This window comes from Aedes albopictus, chromosome 3 (assembly GCF_035046485.1).
Source record: "Aedes albopictus strain Foshan chromosome 3, AalbF5, whole genome shotgun sequence".
Taxonomy (NCBI): domain Eukaryota; kingdom Metazoa; phylum Arthropoda; class Insecta; order Diptera; family Culicidae; genus Aedes; species Aedes albopictus.
Genome location: NC_085138.1, coordinates 34,244,498 through 34,260,614, shown reverse-complemented (window position 1 = coordinate 34,260,614; position 16,117 = coordinate 34,244,498). Strand labels below are relative to the sequence as shown.

The following is a 16,117-nucleotide window of genomic DNA, read 5'->3' as shown; positions in this document are numbered from 1 at the left end:
CCGAGAAAAAGTCTACGTAGTTTATGGACAGCGCCTGGTGGGAACCATTCTGAGTTCAACAGCTTTCAGAAAACTCCCCAAGCAAAGAAAACAAAACGGCCGAAATTACACAATTTTCCCTATCTTACTTGTTTCGCCTCATTTTGCCGTAGACTTTGGCCCGATAGGCACCCCCTTCTCCCTTCACTCTAAGTGTTTACGTAGTTTATGGACAGGCCCATACAGAAAGTGCGCAATGAAACTCTTGGTATTAAATACATACTACGACAGGCAGTTTCATCCTTGAACAAGGCCAAATACACAAGTTTTTTTCCCAGGCTGTTAAAAGCCAGTTGAAACACTTGAGCTCATCTTTTCCAAAACTTATGGTGATAATTTCAAAATCAAACCATAATAATCACCCATATTACTCTCAACGCCCCTATTAAGTGCCTTTTTCCATCAGATCCGCTAGTGCTAATGTTCCAAGCAGCAGCGCAGCAGTTCATGGCTTACTTTGCTCATCTGATCAATGTGGTGTCGAGTAGCCTACTGCTACTGTTGCCGATCATCCGATCATCCACACCGTGTTATTCTGCATCTTTGTTGAGAAAAGGTGCATCTTGTCGTAGCGGCGGCGTTGCGGCTGCAGGTGCGCACTTCCTCAATTCACTCGAGTTGACTTTTGACGTTTTCGCATCAATGCCGGTCGGTTCGTCTGCTAGGGATGGCCCCAAAGCTCACGATTGACGAAACTTGGACATCTTGCCCAAGTGCAACAATGATTGATAAGGAATTTGAACTTGTGTCAACGTATTAAGTAACCACACCAATTGTTACATTTTGCAGCTTGAGCATCTCTAGGCATGGGCAAAAATAGACCCCGCGCACTCGACAAGGTGACGGCGGTCGGCCGCTGACCGAAAACCGTCGTAAACACCGCCGCGCGCAACAGTAGTGCAAATTGGTGCACGGAAGGCGGGCGACGTGTGGCGGGGAGGTAGTCAGTCAGCGGCGTGGACAACGGGCGACGAATCTGGTGGTGAATGGCACTTCTTTCGCGCCGACAACCTGCTCAAGTTGTTCCTACCGCTGTTTCTTTGGGGGTCAAAGTGATGCAATATGTGGTGGTAGAGAAGGACATGCTCGATAGATGGTTCTATCCCGCAGAACTGCAACATCCACTCTATCCAGAATGAGAAGTGGGTCGATCAGTATTCCTCGTGGAATTGAAAGGATTCCCATCCCACATCAATATCAGTGGGTTGCCACGCGTAAAGGGCGAACGTGGTCAATCGCCACTGATGGAGGCATCCAAAGAAGAATCGTCGTCGACATTATCCCCCCGAAGACGAAAGTCACGTCAAGCCGCGGGCTTCCAACACAAAGACAGACATGTCGTACAGATAACACCCCCATGCTGTTCGTTAACTCGGAGATGGTCGCGAAGTGGGCTAGTGGGAGAACGGGAAACAGGCCGCGGCGACGACGACGACGACGCGGCCAATCACTTCTGCCGCCTGAGCTCCTACAATAGTCAGTGTGCGGTGCGGTTGGTCAAAGTGGCATTTGAAGTCACCATCGGGGACGATGCGGACGTGTAGAGACGGGTGACAACGGTTGCGGTCGCTGAAGCCGCCGGGGCACAAATCGCTGCGACAAAGTTACACGCGCACTGGGCGACATCCGCGATTGGTTCAGCAGACTTCAGAGTGCTAGCCAGGCTGAGATTGGCGAACGAATTGGCCGTAGTTAGCCGTGCGTCACGTTCATCTGCTGCCGCTGCTCGCTCGACAGTGGTCGATGGTTATTGCCAACATTGTATTTATTGATTTGCTACTAACATCATTATTATCGTCGTCATCATCATTGCGCGTTATCGATTGGGATGGGTGGCTCTTTGAACTGTTCATGGCCAAGTCAACTATTGCTCCACTTATTCTAGATTATTAACTTAGAGTAAGATGGGCAGGAGTTCGACCGAGTTGAATATTTCATACTGTCATGAAAGTTATGCATATATTACATACATTTATTTGTTCAACATCCTTAAGACAAGACATAATCAACAATAATACGCCACAATACTCCATTTGTGGCTGCCGCTCTCCATCCTCGGTCGCGTCCAACACTCGCCAGGTCACGCTCCACCTGGTCCGCCCATCGTGCTCCCTGCGCTCCACGCCTTCTTGTGCCAACCGGATCAGTAGCAAACACCAGCTTTGCAGGGTTGTTGTCCGGCATTCTTGCAACATGCCCTGCCCATCGTATCCTTCCGGCTTTGGCCACTTTCTGGATGCTGGGTTCGCCGTAAAGTGCAGCGAGCTCGTGGTTCATCCTTCTCCGCCACACACCGTTCCCCTGCACGCCGCCGAAGATCGTCCTTAGCACCCGTCGCTCGAAAACTCCGAGTGCTTGCAGGTCCTCCTCGAGCATCGTCCATGTCTCGTGTCCGTAGAGGACCACCGGTCTTATTAGCGTTTTGTACGTACATTTGGTGCGTGGGTGAATCTGTTTCGACCGCAGTTTCTTCTGGAACCCGTAATAGGCCCGACTTCCGCTGATGACGCGCCTCCGAATTTTTCGGCTCACGTTGTTGTCTGCCGTCAGTAAGGATCCAAGGTTGACGAATTCCTCTACTACCTCGAAAGTATCCCCGTCTATCGTAACATTACTACCCAGACGGATCTGGTCGTGTTCGGTTCCGCCTACCAGCATGTACTTTGTTTTTGAGGCATTCCCCACCAGTTCGACCTTTGCTACTTTGCGTTTCAGGCGGGTGTACAGCTCTGCAACCGTTCCAAACGTTCTGGCAATGATGTCCATGTCGTCCGCAAAGCACACAAATTGACCGAATTTTGTGAAAATCGTTCCCCGGCTGTTGAGCCCGGCTCGTCGCATCACACCTTCCAGAGCGATGTTGAAGAGTAGGCATGAGAGTCGATCACCTTGTCGCAGTCCCCGGCGAGATTCGAATGAACTGAATAGTTCACCCGAAACCCTTACGCAGTTTTGCACACCGTCCATCGATGTTTTCGTCCATGATTCTCCATAGCCCTGCGCGGTCAATACTGTCGTATGCCGCTTTGAAGTCGATGAACAGGTGATGCGTTGGGACCTGGTATTCTGGAGCATTTGCCGTACGGTAAAGATCTGGTCCGTTGTCGACCGGCCGTCGATGAAGCCGGCTTGATAACTTCTTGAAAGTTTTGCAGTGAAAATCAAAAACTACCGTGCATTTTTCTTAAATTGTATGCCAAAATCTAACTTTGTAAAAGTAGTATTGGAAACAGGGTCCGAAGAATGTATCATATCATTTTAGACAAGTTGGGCGCACATCGTGGATCTGCGTTCGAAGTCTTTAATTTTAAGGTTTTTTTTACAACTTTGTAACAACTTCGAAAGAGGTTTCCTTTCTCCTTTCGTATCCACCTGGTTCGGATCGAGAAAACGGGTACGCAGTTGTTTGTTTGATCTGCTATTATTGAGGATAACTTCTTCGTTGTCAATAGTAGTGCAAGCTGGGCCTACCAGATCCAGAATGGGATTATAGTAGTTTACGCAACAAGGTGCAGAATGAAGATTTTTACAGCACGAGTCGTACAATTACGACGAGCGCTGTAAAAATTGAGTTCTGCACCGAGATACGTACAACATTTTTTTGCAATTTCATAAATTACCGCTTGAGGATAGTTTTTCACAAAACCTTTCCATCAAACTGCACACTGATGATCATAGACATGCTTAAGAAAGTCTGGTCATAGGAGGTTATACTGTGCAGTTGTCAAAATTTTTCAAAACTGCGTCCTGAAAGCACCAAGAAGTTGATCAAAACTGAGAACAGTACTGTAATGGTTCATTACGCAACGCAAATCAGTGCTGTAATGAACCATTACAGTTCTGCTCATGTGGTGTGGGATAGTAGGCCTTTTCCTGGCAGACTTGCGTGAGGTAAAACAGCCTGTTACGATGAGAAATTGCAAAAAATATTTTTTGCAACTCTGCACTATAAAATTTGTATCACTACGGCCTACTTTTTGTTACTGAATCAAACAATTGCATTATGGTTCATAATGCAACTCATTTGGGTTGCATTATGAACCATATTGCATTTGTTGGATTGACAACCTTGGTCTCCGCAGAAATAGCTTGGAAAACTGTGATGGTTATAGCACGCCTTGCTTGATTTAAATTTCATGTCAAGCCTGATAGGGGTCTCTAGTTAGCCTAGTGGTTAAGGCTATGGGTCGCCAATCTGGAGACGGCGGGTTTGATTCCCGTTCCAGTCGGGAAAATTTTCTCGACTCCCTGGGCATAGTGTATCATTGTACTTGCCTCACAATATACAAATTCATGCAATGGCAGGCAAAGAAAGCCCTTCAATTAATAACTGTGGAAGTGCTCAAAGAACACTAAGTTGAAGCGTGGCAGGCCAAGTCCCAGTGGGGACGTAGAGTCATAAAAGAAGAAGAAGAAGTCTAGCCTGATAGAACACGTGGGTATTTCTATTGAGCCAACGGGAAGAGTACGATGATACTGATGGTAATCATCGTATTTCAGTGAATAGTTTTTGTCATTGCAAAAAATGTTGTATGCAACTCGTTGCAAAACTCTATTTTTACAGCACTCGACATAATTATCCAACTCGGCAAGCCTCGTTGGATAAATGTACGACTCGTGCTGTAAAAATCCTCATTTCGCAACTCGTTGCATAAATAACTATTATATTCGCTGTTTGGGCCGCCCTTCCTTGGTGAACAGACGCTCGAGACGTCCTCAATCTAGCTGAAGTCAGAAGGAGAACACTGTCCAGCTTGAATTGGCAGCTAAGTTCACAACTCTGAGCTCGTTGTCTTTGTCATCGTATGACCTGTGGCAGCATTAAGTAGAAACTTGTGAGGATCAGAGGAGCTACTACGTTGTCGACTGAATATTTTGCAGCCTTATCCATTGTATCAACATCGACCCCTTTCGTGACGAACCAGCACATTTTTTGTATATTTTTTTACATCAAGTTAAACAAAAAGTGGACAAAAAGCATAAAACATGAAAAGTTTTTTTTTCGGTCTGATACATTTTATTTTCCATTTATCTAGGTCTTCAAAGCTAAAAATCGAAAGATAAAGAGTAGTTCTTCCAAAGGATAAACAACAATAAAATTGTTGTTTTGTTAGAGTCTGAAGAGCCATTTGTATGGAGATTTCACTTTTTGACAGTCCTTCTTTTTGATATCATATCTTCCAGCCTTTCCGTAAGAGTCCTTATAAGAATCTCTGAAATAATCGGTAGAAAAATTTCTGAAGGAATCCTTGGATGATTTCTAAACTTTTCTAAATACCTTCTACCCTCGTTGGTTTGACCGCATCTAATCTGAACACCCGTTAATCTGTACAACGTTCAAACTAAAAATTGTTCAAACGTCATTTTGCTCATGGAACGGTGTGAAACGGAACGCAGAATCAAAACAAAACAGCAGAAAGGGTTACTATCAGTGTGTTCTTCGATGCTCATAGGGTTACTAGAGGTACAAATTAAAAAAATGAACTCCGTTGGTTTGCATGAAGTGTCGTTCAAATCAACCAGGGTAGACGGTAAATCATTGAAGAAATTTCTGGAAAAGAAATATCTTCAAGGAATATCTAGAATTCTACAGGAATGTGAAGAAGTCTTGGAAATTTCGTTAATAATCTCTTGTAATTTTTAAAGCAATTCTTGAAGAATTTTTTTAGAAAGCTTCTGAGAAAACTTTGAAGGACTTTTGAATTTCTGATTGTTATTTTTCTAAAAAAAAACTCAAATACGAAAGTTCATGGAAGGATTTTTGAAAAAATCTGGAGGAATCTCCATAAAAAAAAATCTGAATGAATGAATTTCTGGAACAATCTATGCAAGATTTTTTGAAAGGATTTCTTGGGACATTTTCTAAAGCAATCCATGCAACATTTTTGGAATCTATCCGTGTAAAATTTTCTTAAGGAGTTCTTGTAGAAATTCCTGGAATTCATTCTGAAGTCTAAAGTAATCTCTAGAAGATTTTGTGTAAGAATTTCTGACTGACTTTCTTTAGGATTTCCTGGATGATTTTTCGAAGTAAATCTACGAGGAATTACCAAAGGAGTCCCCGAAAGAATTTCTTTGAGAATCCCTGGGAGTTTTTTTAGGAAATAGTGAAAGATTTTTTAAATGATTCGTAGGAGAAATTTGTAAAGAAATCTGTGGACGAAAATCTTGAAATATTTTTGAATTTAAAATAAAAACCATGGAAAATTCTCTGTAAGAATCCCTCGAAAAGATTGTGAAGGAACCCATAGGCCAGTTCCTATAGGAATCCTTCTAGAAAATTCCCGAATAAATCTAAATTTTTTTTTCAAAGAGTTCCTGGAGGAATTTGTAAAGAAATTCCAGGAAGATTTTCTGACAGAAATTCAGAATGAAAAAAATCCTTGGAGCAATTTCCAGAGCAAACCCGGAGAAAGTTTTCAAATAAATCCTTGGACGATCGTTTGAGAGAATGCTTAGTAGAATTTCCAAAGCACTTTTAGAAAAAAAAAATCTAGAACAGTCCCTAAAAAATTGGCTAAATCTCTGAAGAATTTTCTATAGAAATCCCTGGAGGAATTTTTGCAGAAACTCATACACAATTTTCTTACACAATTCTTTGCGAAACTTCTGGAGGAATTCCTAGTGCAATTTCTGGAGAAATTGGGAGATGCTGTGGGATTTTCTGGTGCAATCCTTGGAAGAATTTCCAAAGTTATCCCAGTACAAATTTTTGAAGGAAGTTTTGAAACATTTTCTGAAAACTCTGGAATACTTTCTGAAGGCATAGCTGAAAGTTTTGTTAAAGGAACCTCTGGAGAAATTTCTGAATAAAAATATTCCACTAGGTCGAGGTATACCTGTACCCAGGGATGGGATCATTCATTTGCAATCAGTTACATTCACTTGCTGTTAACTCGCTTCATTAACATCGTAGCCGAAATAAATATATGGAACTTTTTTTCATTTTTGTTTCGTCTAAACTTTCATTCCATACAAAATGTATGTAGTTTAAAAATCGACCCAATTTTCATCGATTTCTTGTAATTTTTCTAATCATCGTAAAAATAGTCTTAAAAAAGTACCTCAAAGCTTGAAACCTGAAGAATTTTATGATACGCCCAGCTCAAAATCGACAAAATGATAACTTGCACCCCTTTGCATCTGTCAGCAATATCATGTATTGCATTAACAGTAGACGTTCACTCGATGCAAACGCTTTAAGGACAAGGTATTTGGAGTACATTGCTCAACATTTCTAGAGCACCGTTTCTTAGAACCGTTGAACGGATTTGGATTAAAATGTATCACGCTGTTGACAACCACTGAACAATTAGCGTGATGCATTTTCATCCAAATCCGTTCAACGATTCTAAAAAAACGGTGCTCTAGAACATAGGTTCCCAAACTTTTAGGTGCGCGACCCCCTTTTGTCAGCAGACCTACTTTTCGCGACCCACCATATAAATTCCCTCATTTGATGTCTGTTACAGTAAAATATTCTATTGTCCTTCGCGACCCCCTGGATGAAGGCCTGCGACCCCCCTGGGGGGTCGCGACCCACAGTTTGGGAAACCATGCTCTAGAAATTTTGAGCTATGTACTCCAAATACCTGGACATTAACTGCAATGCATTTTAACTGCGAATCCGCTAAGTGCTACAATATTGTGCATTTAGACAAAAATTGTTGGCAGGTCGCTGACAAACTGGCAACTTTGCTCACTTCCGAAGTTATGATTTCATAAGAAATCGAATTCTAGCAACACTGCAGCTGATCAATCATAACAAAAACAAACATTTCTGCATCTACCAAAATCGTAATCGGTGTCTGCTGCCGTAATAAACATTTTGTTCGTTTTAAACGGAAGCTATGGACGGAAGCCAGGACGGGACCACCGTAGGGAAGTCGGATGGAACACTTGACGGAACTTTGTAGTAAGTAGCAATAGGTAACGCTGATGGATCTTTTAAAAACATACTTGTTTTGTGTTATTTAGTGATCCCGAGGCAGCTGTCGAGTATCTCGATTTTGAGGAGCTGGATGAGAGCGATGAAAACAACGTCGATGAACAGGAAGCTGCTAATCCCTTGCACGATGCCAGCGACTACGTTTTTTTGTTTACGGGAATATTCTTCCAACGGTTCTACAAGAGTCAGCTACGCCCCAAGGAATGGACTAAAACGGCCGTTTACGGAGACACTGCCACCGAAGTTGTTGACTGCTTGTGGGGAATTGCTTTTGCGAAAGTTGAGCGGCAAGTGATCTTCGACGATGAAACCCCCCGTTGGTCAGAGAACACAACCCCAACGGTGAATGATGCCAGCGATTTCATTACTCTGCAGGACACTACCAAGAAGAAGCTGTACGCTATTGATTCTCTTACTGCCAGAGTTCTGCGAGGTTGGAAGGGGAAAACGGTAAGAGTGTATGTATACGTTTGGTCGACTAATGTCCAAACCAGTGCTCAACATCAAGCAATACTCCGTAAGTTACTCTCACCACAAAACGCGGATCGGGCTGGGGCCCATTCAGTAAGGGATGATTCAGCTTTAGCAGACGAGCTTCGGAATTCGCATACTCACCTGGAAGGCCATTATAGCTCATGGCTGCTGTGGGCTAACTTTATCCATTCGGCACCGGTACACACCCAGGACCAAATGAAACAATCATCAACGCCACCAATGCAACTGTCCAAATATTTTCGATGGGTTGCAACGTCGGAACCGAGCAGATTGGAAGCTGTGCATAAAGGGATGATCGTCGCTCAGAACAATAACAGCGGATGGTTAAGAGAAATTGGAAACGTCAAGAAAACTCTACTGGACTGCAAAAAACTGTTGGACGGAGCTCTCCTGAAGGTTGAAGAGATGGAACAACGGGGAGTAATCGGAAATGATATGTTGAATTCCATGGAGTTAGCTGTACGCCCGGAGGAAATGGAACTGAGCCAGCATCTGGCAAACAGTGTGACAGACTGTGACGACGTAGATCATCAGTGATGCAATAAGTGATGCTTCGTGGTTTTGTTAATCACATGTTTTGAAATGAAGTACACGTTTTTTACTGCTTGTACAACTTTTTCTTTATTAAATCCAAAAGTTTCTTATTTCTACCTGGTTTGAATACTAAACCCTAATATTTTTACATCGTGTTGTAGACCTTCCTCTGGCAGAAATGTACCACCGGGTAAGTATCCACAGTGACCGAAAATTTTTGAGCATGGATAAATTCTGAAACGAGCAATGGTCTCACAAACGTCAGGTAAAATGGGAGATCCTTCAACGTGTTGCTTCTTTAAATTTCGTTTGACCAGACCGAAAACTATTTCAATGGGGTGGCAATGGGTGGCAAGAAGATTGGAATAATACCGATTGATCTCAGATAACGTATGATGTTCATATCACAATGAATTCGCGCCCCATCTAGTATCCAGACAGAATAGAACCCTGGGTATTTCTGAACTTCCCTATTTGTCAACGCGAATTTCCGCCAGCACTCAAAGAAGTTTCTTCGATTGAAGGTACCGTCCGTCCAGAAGCTGTCCCGCATTCCTCCTACTCCAAGAAAGCATAAAAACGACACTCTTGGTTTTCTACAAAGCTCGCCGCGATATAGAATCTTTTGTCCCACTATGCCATACCCCTTTCTGCGTAACATATCGCGATTGTCGAAGCTGACCTTATCCAAAAGCACGAGATTGCTAAGATCCCAGGGAACTGACAACAGTTCGCGAACAAACCTTGTGATTTCATCGTCTCGGATCTGCATGGCCCTTCGCTCAATACACTTCCATGTCATTCCTGCTCCGTGTAAAATTAAACAAATAGAAGACACGCTGATGGCTATGAAAAACCGTTTATAGAATTTCTGTCTGGCCTCATCAAGAAACAGAACAGGTTCGCGACGATAAAGATCCACAAGCCATTCTCTCATTGTAGCACTGAATTTCTTGTACACCAGCTTTCGCTGTTTCCGTTTATAGACTCCGTTTTCTTCGTATTTGGTGATCCAGTAACCGATAGTAGATTCCGATTTTCCATAGATTCGGGCAAGCTCCTTCTTGGGAATTCCCAAAAAATAGTACCCATATAGCGCATGATAAACAGTTTTTGGCGAGGCATGTTGATGACGGATTGTTTGAATAATTATATTGGCCATTGGTATCACACAAGTTTCACAATGTCACTGCAAGTAATCCAAATTTCAGTAATTTCGAATCCAAAAATCACCAAGTTTTCATTATTTATAATTTACCTATCACTCTTGTCAGTAAACACAATTATCATTAAGGTTCAACTGTCAAACCCAAATGCCAAAAAACTTCGGAAGTAAGTTCGGAAGTCGGAAGTCCAGACTTCCGAACTTCAATTTAGTGCTGGCGACACAATAGACCTTTTCAGTTGACAGGTCTGCGTATGCCACTGTTAACAACTGCCGAACATAGGCGCAACGCAAACGCTGAACTGTCATTTTTATAGGAAAACTGTCAAAGACCCCCAAAATCCGCTGATTTTAAACGTCTTCTGATTAGGCCTATTTTGCAGTTATCGCACCGCTATCTGTCAAAATCAAAACGTCAACTAAGTTTAAGATGTTTTTCATCTGTATTGCGATGTTTTCGAGTGCATTTTGACTGCGTCCGACAGCAATAGGCCTTTTCAGTTGACAGGTCCGTGTATGCCGCTGTTTACAACTGCCTAACAAAGGCGCAAACGCTGAACTGTCATTTTCATAAGAGAACTGTCAAAGACCCTCAAAATCAGCTGATTTTAAACATCTTCTGTCCTTTTGACAGCCGTTTGACGTCTGACAGTCGTTAGCGAATTACATTCGGTAACTAAAACGTGAACATGTAGCAGTGATCGAACGTCTACTGTATTCTTCTTCTTCTTTATGGCTCTACGTCCCCACTGGAACATAGCCTGCCTCGCTTCGACATCAACTTAGTGTTCATTGAGCATTTCTACATCAGTTATTAATTGCCTGCCATTGCATGAGTTTGTATATTGTGAGGCAATGATATACTATGCCCAGGGAGTCGCGAAAATTTTCCCGACCAGAACGGGAATCGAACCCGCCGTCTCCGGATTGGCGATCCATAACCAGAAAACGCATCCAATAAAGTTTAATGAACCAAAATATTCATGCTTATTAGGTAATTCCCGACGTAGTAAATTACTCGACTAAAAGTCCGTGGCCATTTTGATTGGCCACTGTCGCACATGCCTTGCCTGTACGTTAACGATGACGGCACCACCGTCTGCTGGTGTCTTTGGCGCTTCACTCTACACAGTTGTGGCCCTGAGGGAACGCGCAACCAGTCACTAGCTCTGATTCCGTGTACTTCCACATGCGCCAGAGACGGGCTTCTCTCCCTGTCGACCGGCTGTTGGTTGGTATTAGTTCGAGAGGGTAGTGCGCGCGGCGAGGGTCACCAAAACTAGCGTGTCCGCGCCGCACTCTGCTGCTGGTTGCTGCCACGAGGGCCGCCGGCTGGTCGATGTTGATGATGATGATGACGGTGGAAGCGCGGCGGCAACAGCCCCGATGCGATGGATGCGCGCTGCTGTAGAGAGCGTAACGAGGAGCATGTGAGCCGGCGGCCCCCGCGAGCGGTTCGTGGTTCTCGCGCGGGGGGAATACCACTATACTCTGCGGCGACAAGGTGACCACACACCACTGGAACTGGAAGGGAGAGGTGGGCAGCGAGGTGAAGCAACGCGGGTGAAACAAGCTGCAAGCTGCGAGCGATAACGTGGTCGCTTTTTTTCTGTGCAGCCGCAGCGCCCGCGTTGCTTTGCTCTATATCATCATCACCATCAGTTCATGGACAAAGCCACCCGTGTTCGGGTTCCGCCTTTGTCGTGTAAAATGTGGGAAAGCCTCGTCCGATGGCGTCCCGTGGCGATCGATCCGAAATGGAAACGGGGCTAACTCGGGGCCTCGGCTAGTACGGCTAGTATCGGTCCGGTGGGCAATCCAGGATAGAACAGCACGCATATCCTTCCTCCCCAAAGAACCATTTCGTCATTCCCTGATGGTGGGCGACGGGGTGGTAGGTGATGTGTGGCAACGAAAATCGATCGAATTGAGGCCCAGCAGCCCCCGAACAGTGACGGCGGTAGATTTGGTAACTTTTCCCTCTCGCCTCGGCCAAGGTCCAACTACGCGTTCGAACCGCGGCGAATGATGGCGTTGATGATGATGACGATGATGACTGACTCTGTGGAGCGCTAAATAGCAATATTGTTTACAGCTGGAGCTTGGGCCACGTCGCCCTCGCCAGCAGCCATCATCACCGGCCGTCGTCGTCGTGTGTTTGTGTCCCGCGCACTATATGGCATCACCTCGACGGCACGACGACGGACGGCGCGGCATTGGCAGCTGAGTGTACAAACTTCCAGTCAGCCGCAAGTCGCAACCTCTCGTGCGAGCCTATACGCTTCGAACGCTGATGATGTGTGGGAGCAGACAGCAGCGGGTTTTGTCCTTCAACCATATCGTTTGGATGCTAACTTTGTTGGTCCGCTACAGCGAGGGCCATGGCGATAAATGCCACGAAACGGCGAATTCGGTGGGTTTCTCAACAAAAAGGTTGACATACAGGAAATGGGGTGTTGTCTTCAAGATTGTAATCACAGACTTGATGGAAGTATTGTAGAGCATCCTCAAAGAAGAGTCAATTTCATAAATAATATATAGGTATCAATGTTTCCAGATAGGCATTTCTGAACAAGATTCAAATGCTATGGGAATGAACTAAACGCTTTGGCTGATCTTCTACTCTTCGCATCGGCCATTGTGGCACTAGCTTCTATGCGCGAAAAATCGCAAAAAATAAATCGCAACAATATATAGCGCATTTAGTTCACCACTGGACTATCGCACTAGTTTTCACGAGTGCGAAAACGCTAATAAAAGTGCGCGATTGCATCAAATCAACTCGGTGTCTTCAGAGCACTTGTTCTCCATAGATTGAAGAAATAGTGTGCGCCGAAGACATCAACCTGATTTGATGCAATCGCGCACTTTTATTTACGTTTTCGCACTTATAAAGTCGCAGTTCGCAGTCCAGTAGTGAACTAAATGCGGTATAGTATGACAAATAGCATAATTTTTCAGTATTAACCCTCGAGCGATCGCGATGTTGTATTTTGTACAACACGTTGAAAAAATCTCGCTTTTTGTACTCAGCATTAGCGTGGTGCTGACGCAGGTAGCCAACCGCGCGAGTTGCGGAAGGTTAAGTAGGAAAAAAATAATGAATACAGAAAACTCGAAAGAACAGCATAGATCTTAAAGAAGGAAACATATATGAAAAGTCAACGACATCACCTTCTGAACATGGTGAAATGTTTGAAAGAAGAAGAAATTTTCTATAAAAAGTCAGTAACTCCAACAAAGTAAACGAAAATTACACCCAAGGAACAGGCTACAATATGAACACCCTAAATGATTATACAACCTAACCGCTTAACCCTTTCAGGACGGTTGGGTCATTTGCACCTCGCTGACGCGTTCTACAGCGGCGAGGTTGGTGAAAAAAGTCGTCCCGAAGGAGTTAAAATGCAACACTAAACATTCGATACGTCAAATCCAGAGAAGACTCAAATAAGCTGGTAGGAGGAATGTAGGGGTACAATCTCAACATTTCGATTGGAAAAAAAATTTCGACTTGTTGTGCGAATATCTTCAAAGCATTCCTACTATAGTGGATGTCTTACTTGTTGCCCCCCTTGTTCAGATTTTAAGAGTAAACAAAACTCTCTGATATGTAAACCTTCTGGCATTCATTGTTACCACAATAAAACTGTTCAAACTCTCAACAGATGTCGATTCGTTCGATTAGTAACGACATCTGTTGGTGGAAAAGCAGAAACTACGACACTGCTAGGTTTATTGTGGTTGTCATAAAAGTAAACTTACTTTTGTTTTATTTTCGCTAATTAAGGACAAACGTCTTGACATCCCGTTTTAACAGTGCATCAAAACTTCAAACGCACAAATCTCAAGATGCAAGCTTCACACAACAAAGCATTTTATTATTCTGTTCTTGCTCACTTGTAATAAGGTTAAAATAAGAAGATCAGGTGCCCTCGAAATCGTGAGTAGGTAAAAAAGTCGACCATTGTGGCGGCCATTTTGGGATTCTAACAAATCTGTCCTTAAGGTCCTCACCATATTGAAGAATTCGCTTACGTGAATGGAAAATAGTTAATTTTGCCCAAATAAGCAATGAATTGATAGTTTGCTGCTATTCCCATAACATGCCCACATAAATGAACTCTTTCAGCTGAGTTTTCTTGTGATTCGAGATAATTTTACTAAATTAACAAATTGATTTATTTGGAGGTAGCTATCGACTGAGGAATCTGGAAACCTGGGACGATTTTCGGCTTGGCAGTCGCTATTGCAATCAAACGATCAGATATTCTCCTTCATCCGACGTTTCGATGTTTATTACATCTTCTTCACATTTACGGTAAAATTGAATGCGCCCCCTGAACTTTACGTGCCTTTGAAGAAGCTTCTCTGCATCTTGAGCTGTTATAGTTTTTGTTGAAAAAAAAAACAACAACAATCATCATAACCTCGGATAAACGGATGCCCTCAGGGAAGTGGTCATTTCTCAAATATAGTCAAAATCAGCCGTGTGACACCTCAAACTTCATGATTTGTCAAAACGTGAAGGAAAATAGTCCTTCTAAGCTCTTATGACCCCTCGAGACCGACCTGGCCATACCCGGAATGTTCAGGGTGCCCCCAGGAATGTGACAAAAGTGGCAATGTCCACATTGTTATCAAAATCAGCCGTGCGACACCTCTAACTTCATGATTTGTTGAAACATAAAAGAAAACAGTCCTTCTAGGCCCTTATGGTCACTTGGGATCGGTCTGGCCATACCCGGAATGTTCCGGATGCCCTCAGGAAAGTGGTCATTTTTCAAACATTGTCAAAATAAGCCGTGTGACATTTGTGTGATTTGTCGAAACATGAAGGATAACAGTCCATTTAGGTTCCCATGACTCCTTAAAGTGGTTCTGGCCACACCAGAAATGTTCCGGATGCCTCCAAGAAAGTGGTCAAAATGGCCATTTCCGCAACGTTGGTGAAATCAATTGTGCGGCACCTCAAACTTCATGATTTGTCCAAACATGGAGGGTCCTTCTACGCTCTTATGACCCCTCGGGAACGACCTGGCCGTACCCAGAATGTTCAGGGTGCCCCAGGAATGTGACAAAAGTGGCAATGTCCACAACATTGTCAAAATCAATCATGCTACACCTCAGACTTCATGATGTTTAAGCATAAAAAAGTCATTCTAGGCACTTATGGCCCCTTGGGATCGGTCTAGCCATACCTGGAATGTTCCGGGTGCCCCCAGGCAGGGAAGTGGTCAAAATGACTATTTCTACAAAGTTGGTCAAATCAATCGTGAGCACATCTAACTTCATGATTTGTTGAAACATGAAGGAAAACAGTATATCTAGGCCCTTATGGCCCCTTGGGATCGGTCTGGCCACACCCGAACTATTTCGGAAGGTCGCAGGGGAGTGGTCATTTCTGAAATATTGTCAAAATCAGCCGTTCGACACCTCAAATTTCATGATATGTCGAAATGTGAAGGAAAACAGTCCTTTTAGGTTCCTATGACGTCCTGAATACACCCGAAATGTTTCGGATGTCCTCACTCCCTCAACTTTGGTCAAATCAATCGTACTGCACCTCACACTTCAAGATCTTCCGAAACGTGAAGGAAAATAGTACTTTCAGGCTCCCATGCTCCGCCATTTCAACAATGTTATCAACATCAATCGTGTGATTTCTAACTTCATAAATTCGATGAAGCGATGAAGTCATTCTGTAGAACTTCAAGCATTTGAAACTTAACCCGAAATGTTCGAGATGCCATCTTTACAGTTCTGTAGCGGTCAGACTGCGGCCTGAGTGTCCGCTGCTGTACGTAGGAGTCGTCTCCTATCTAATCGATGGATGGATGTGTGTCTCGAGTTCCGCATTCAACGAAGGTTCCGCAAATCGTCCTCCACTTCATCGATCCACCTAGTTCGCTGCGCACCACGTCTTCTTGTACCGG

The 16,117-nt window shown here is 43.8% G+C and overlaps 2 protein-coding genes and 1 pseudogene across 6 annotated transcripts in view; 2 read left to right on the top strand and 1 right to left on the bottom strand.

Moving 5' to 3' along the window:
• LOC109419235 (uncharacterized) overlaps positions 1-16,117 on the top strand; it is an 83,909-nt gene that overhangs the window by 51,921 nt on the left and 15,871 nt on the right. The window lies entirely within an intron of this gene.
• LOC109432791 (uncharacterized) lies at positions 7,663-9,019 on the top strand. Its single transcript, XM_062859050.1, has 2 exons — positions 7,663-7,954; positions 8,017-9,019. Exons 1-2 carry the CDS (start codon positions 7,890-7,892, stop codon positions 9,017-9,019), a joined length of 1,068 nt encoding a protein of 355 aa, XP_062715034.1. The 5' UTR covers positions 7,663-7,889.
• On the bottom strand, positions 9,130-13,001 carry LOC115260464 (uncharacterized; annotated as a pseudogene).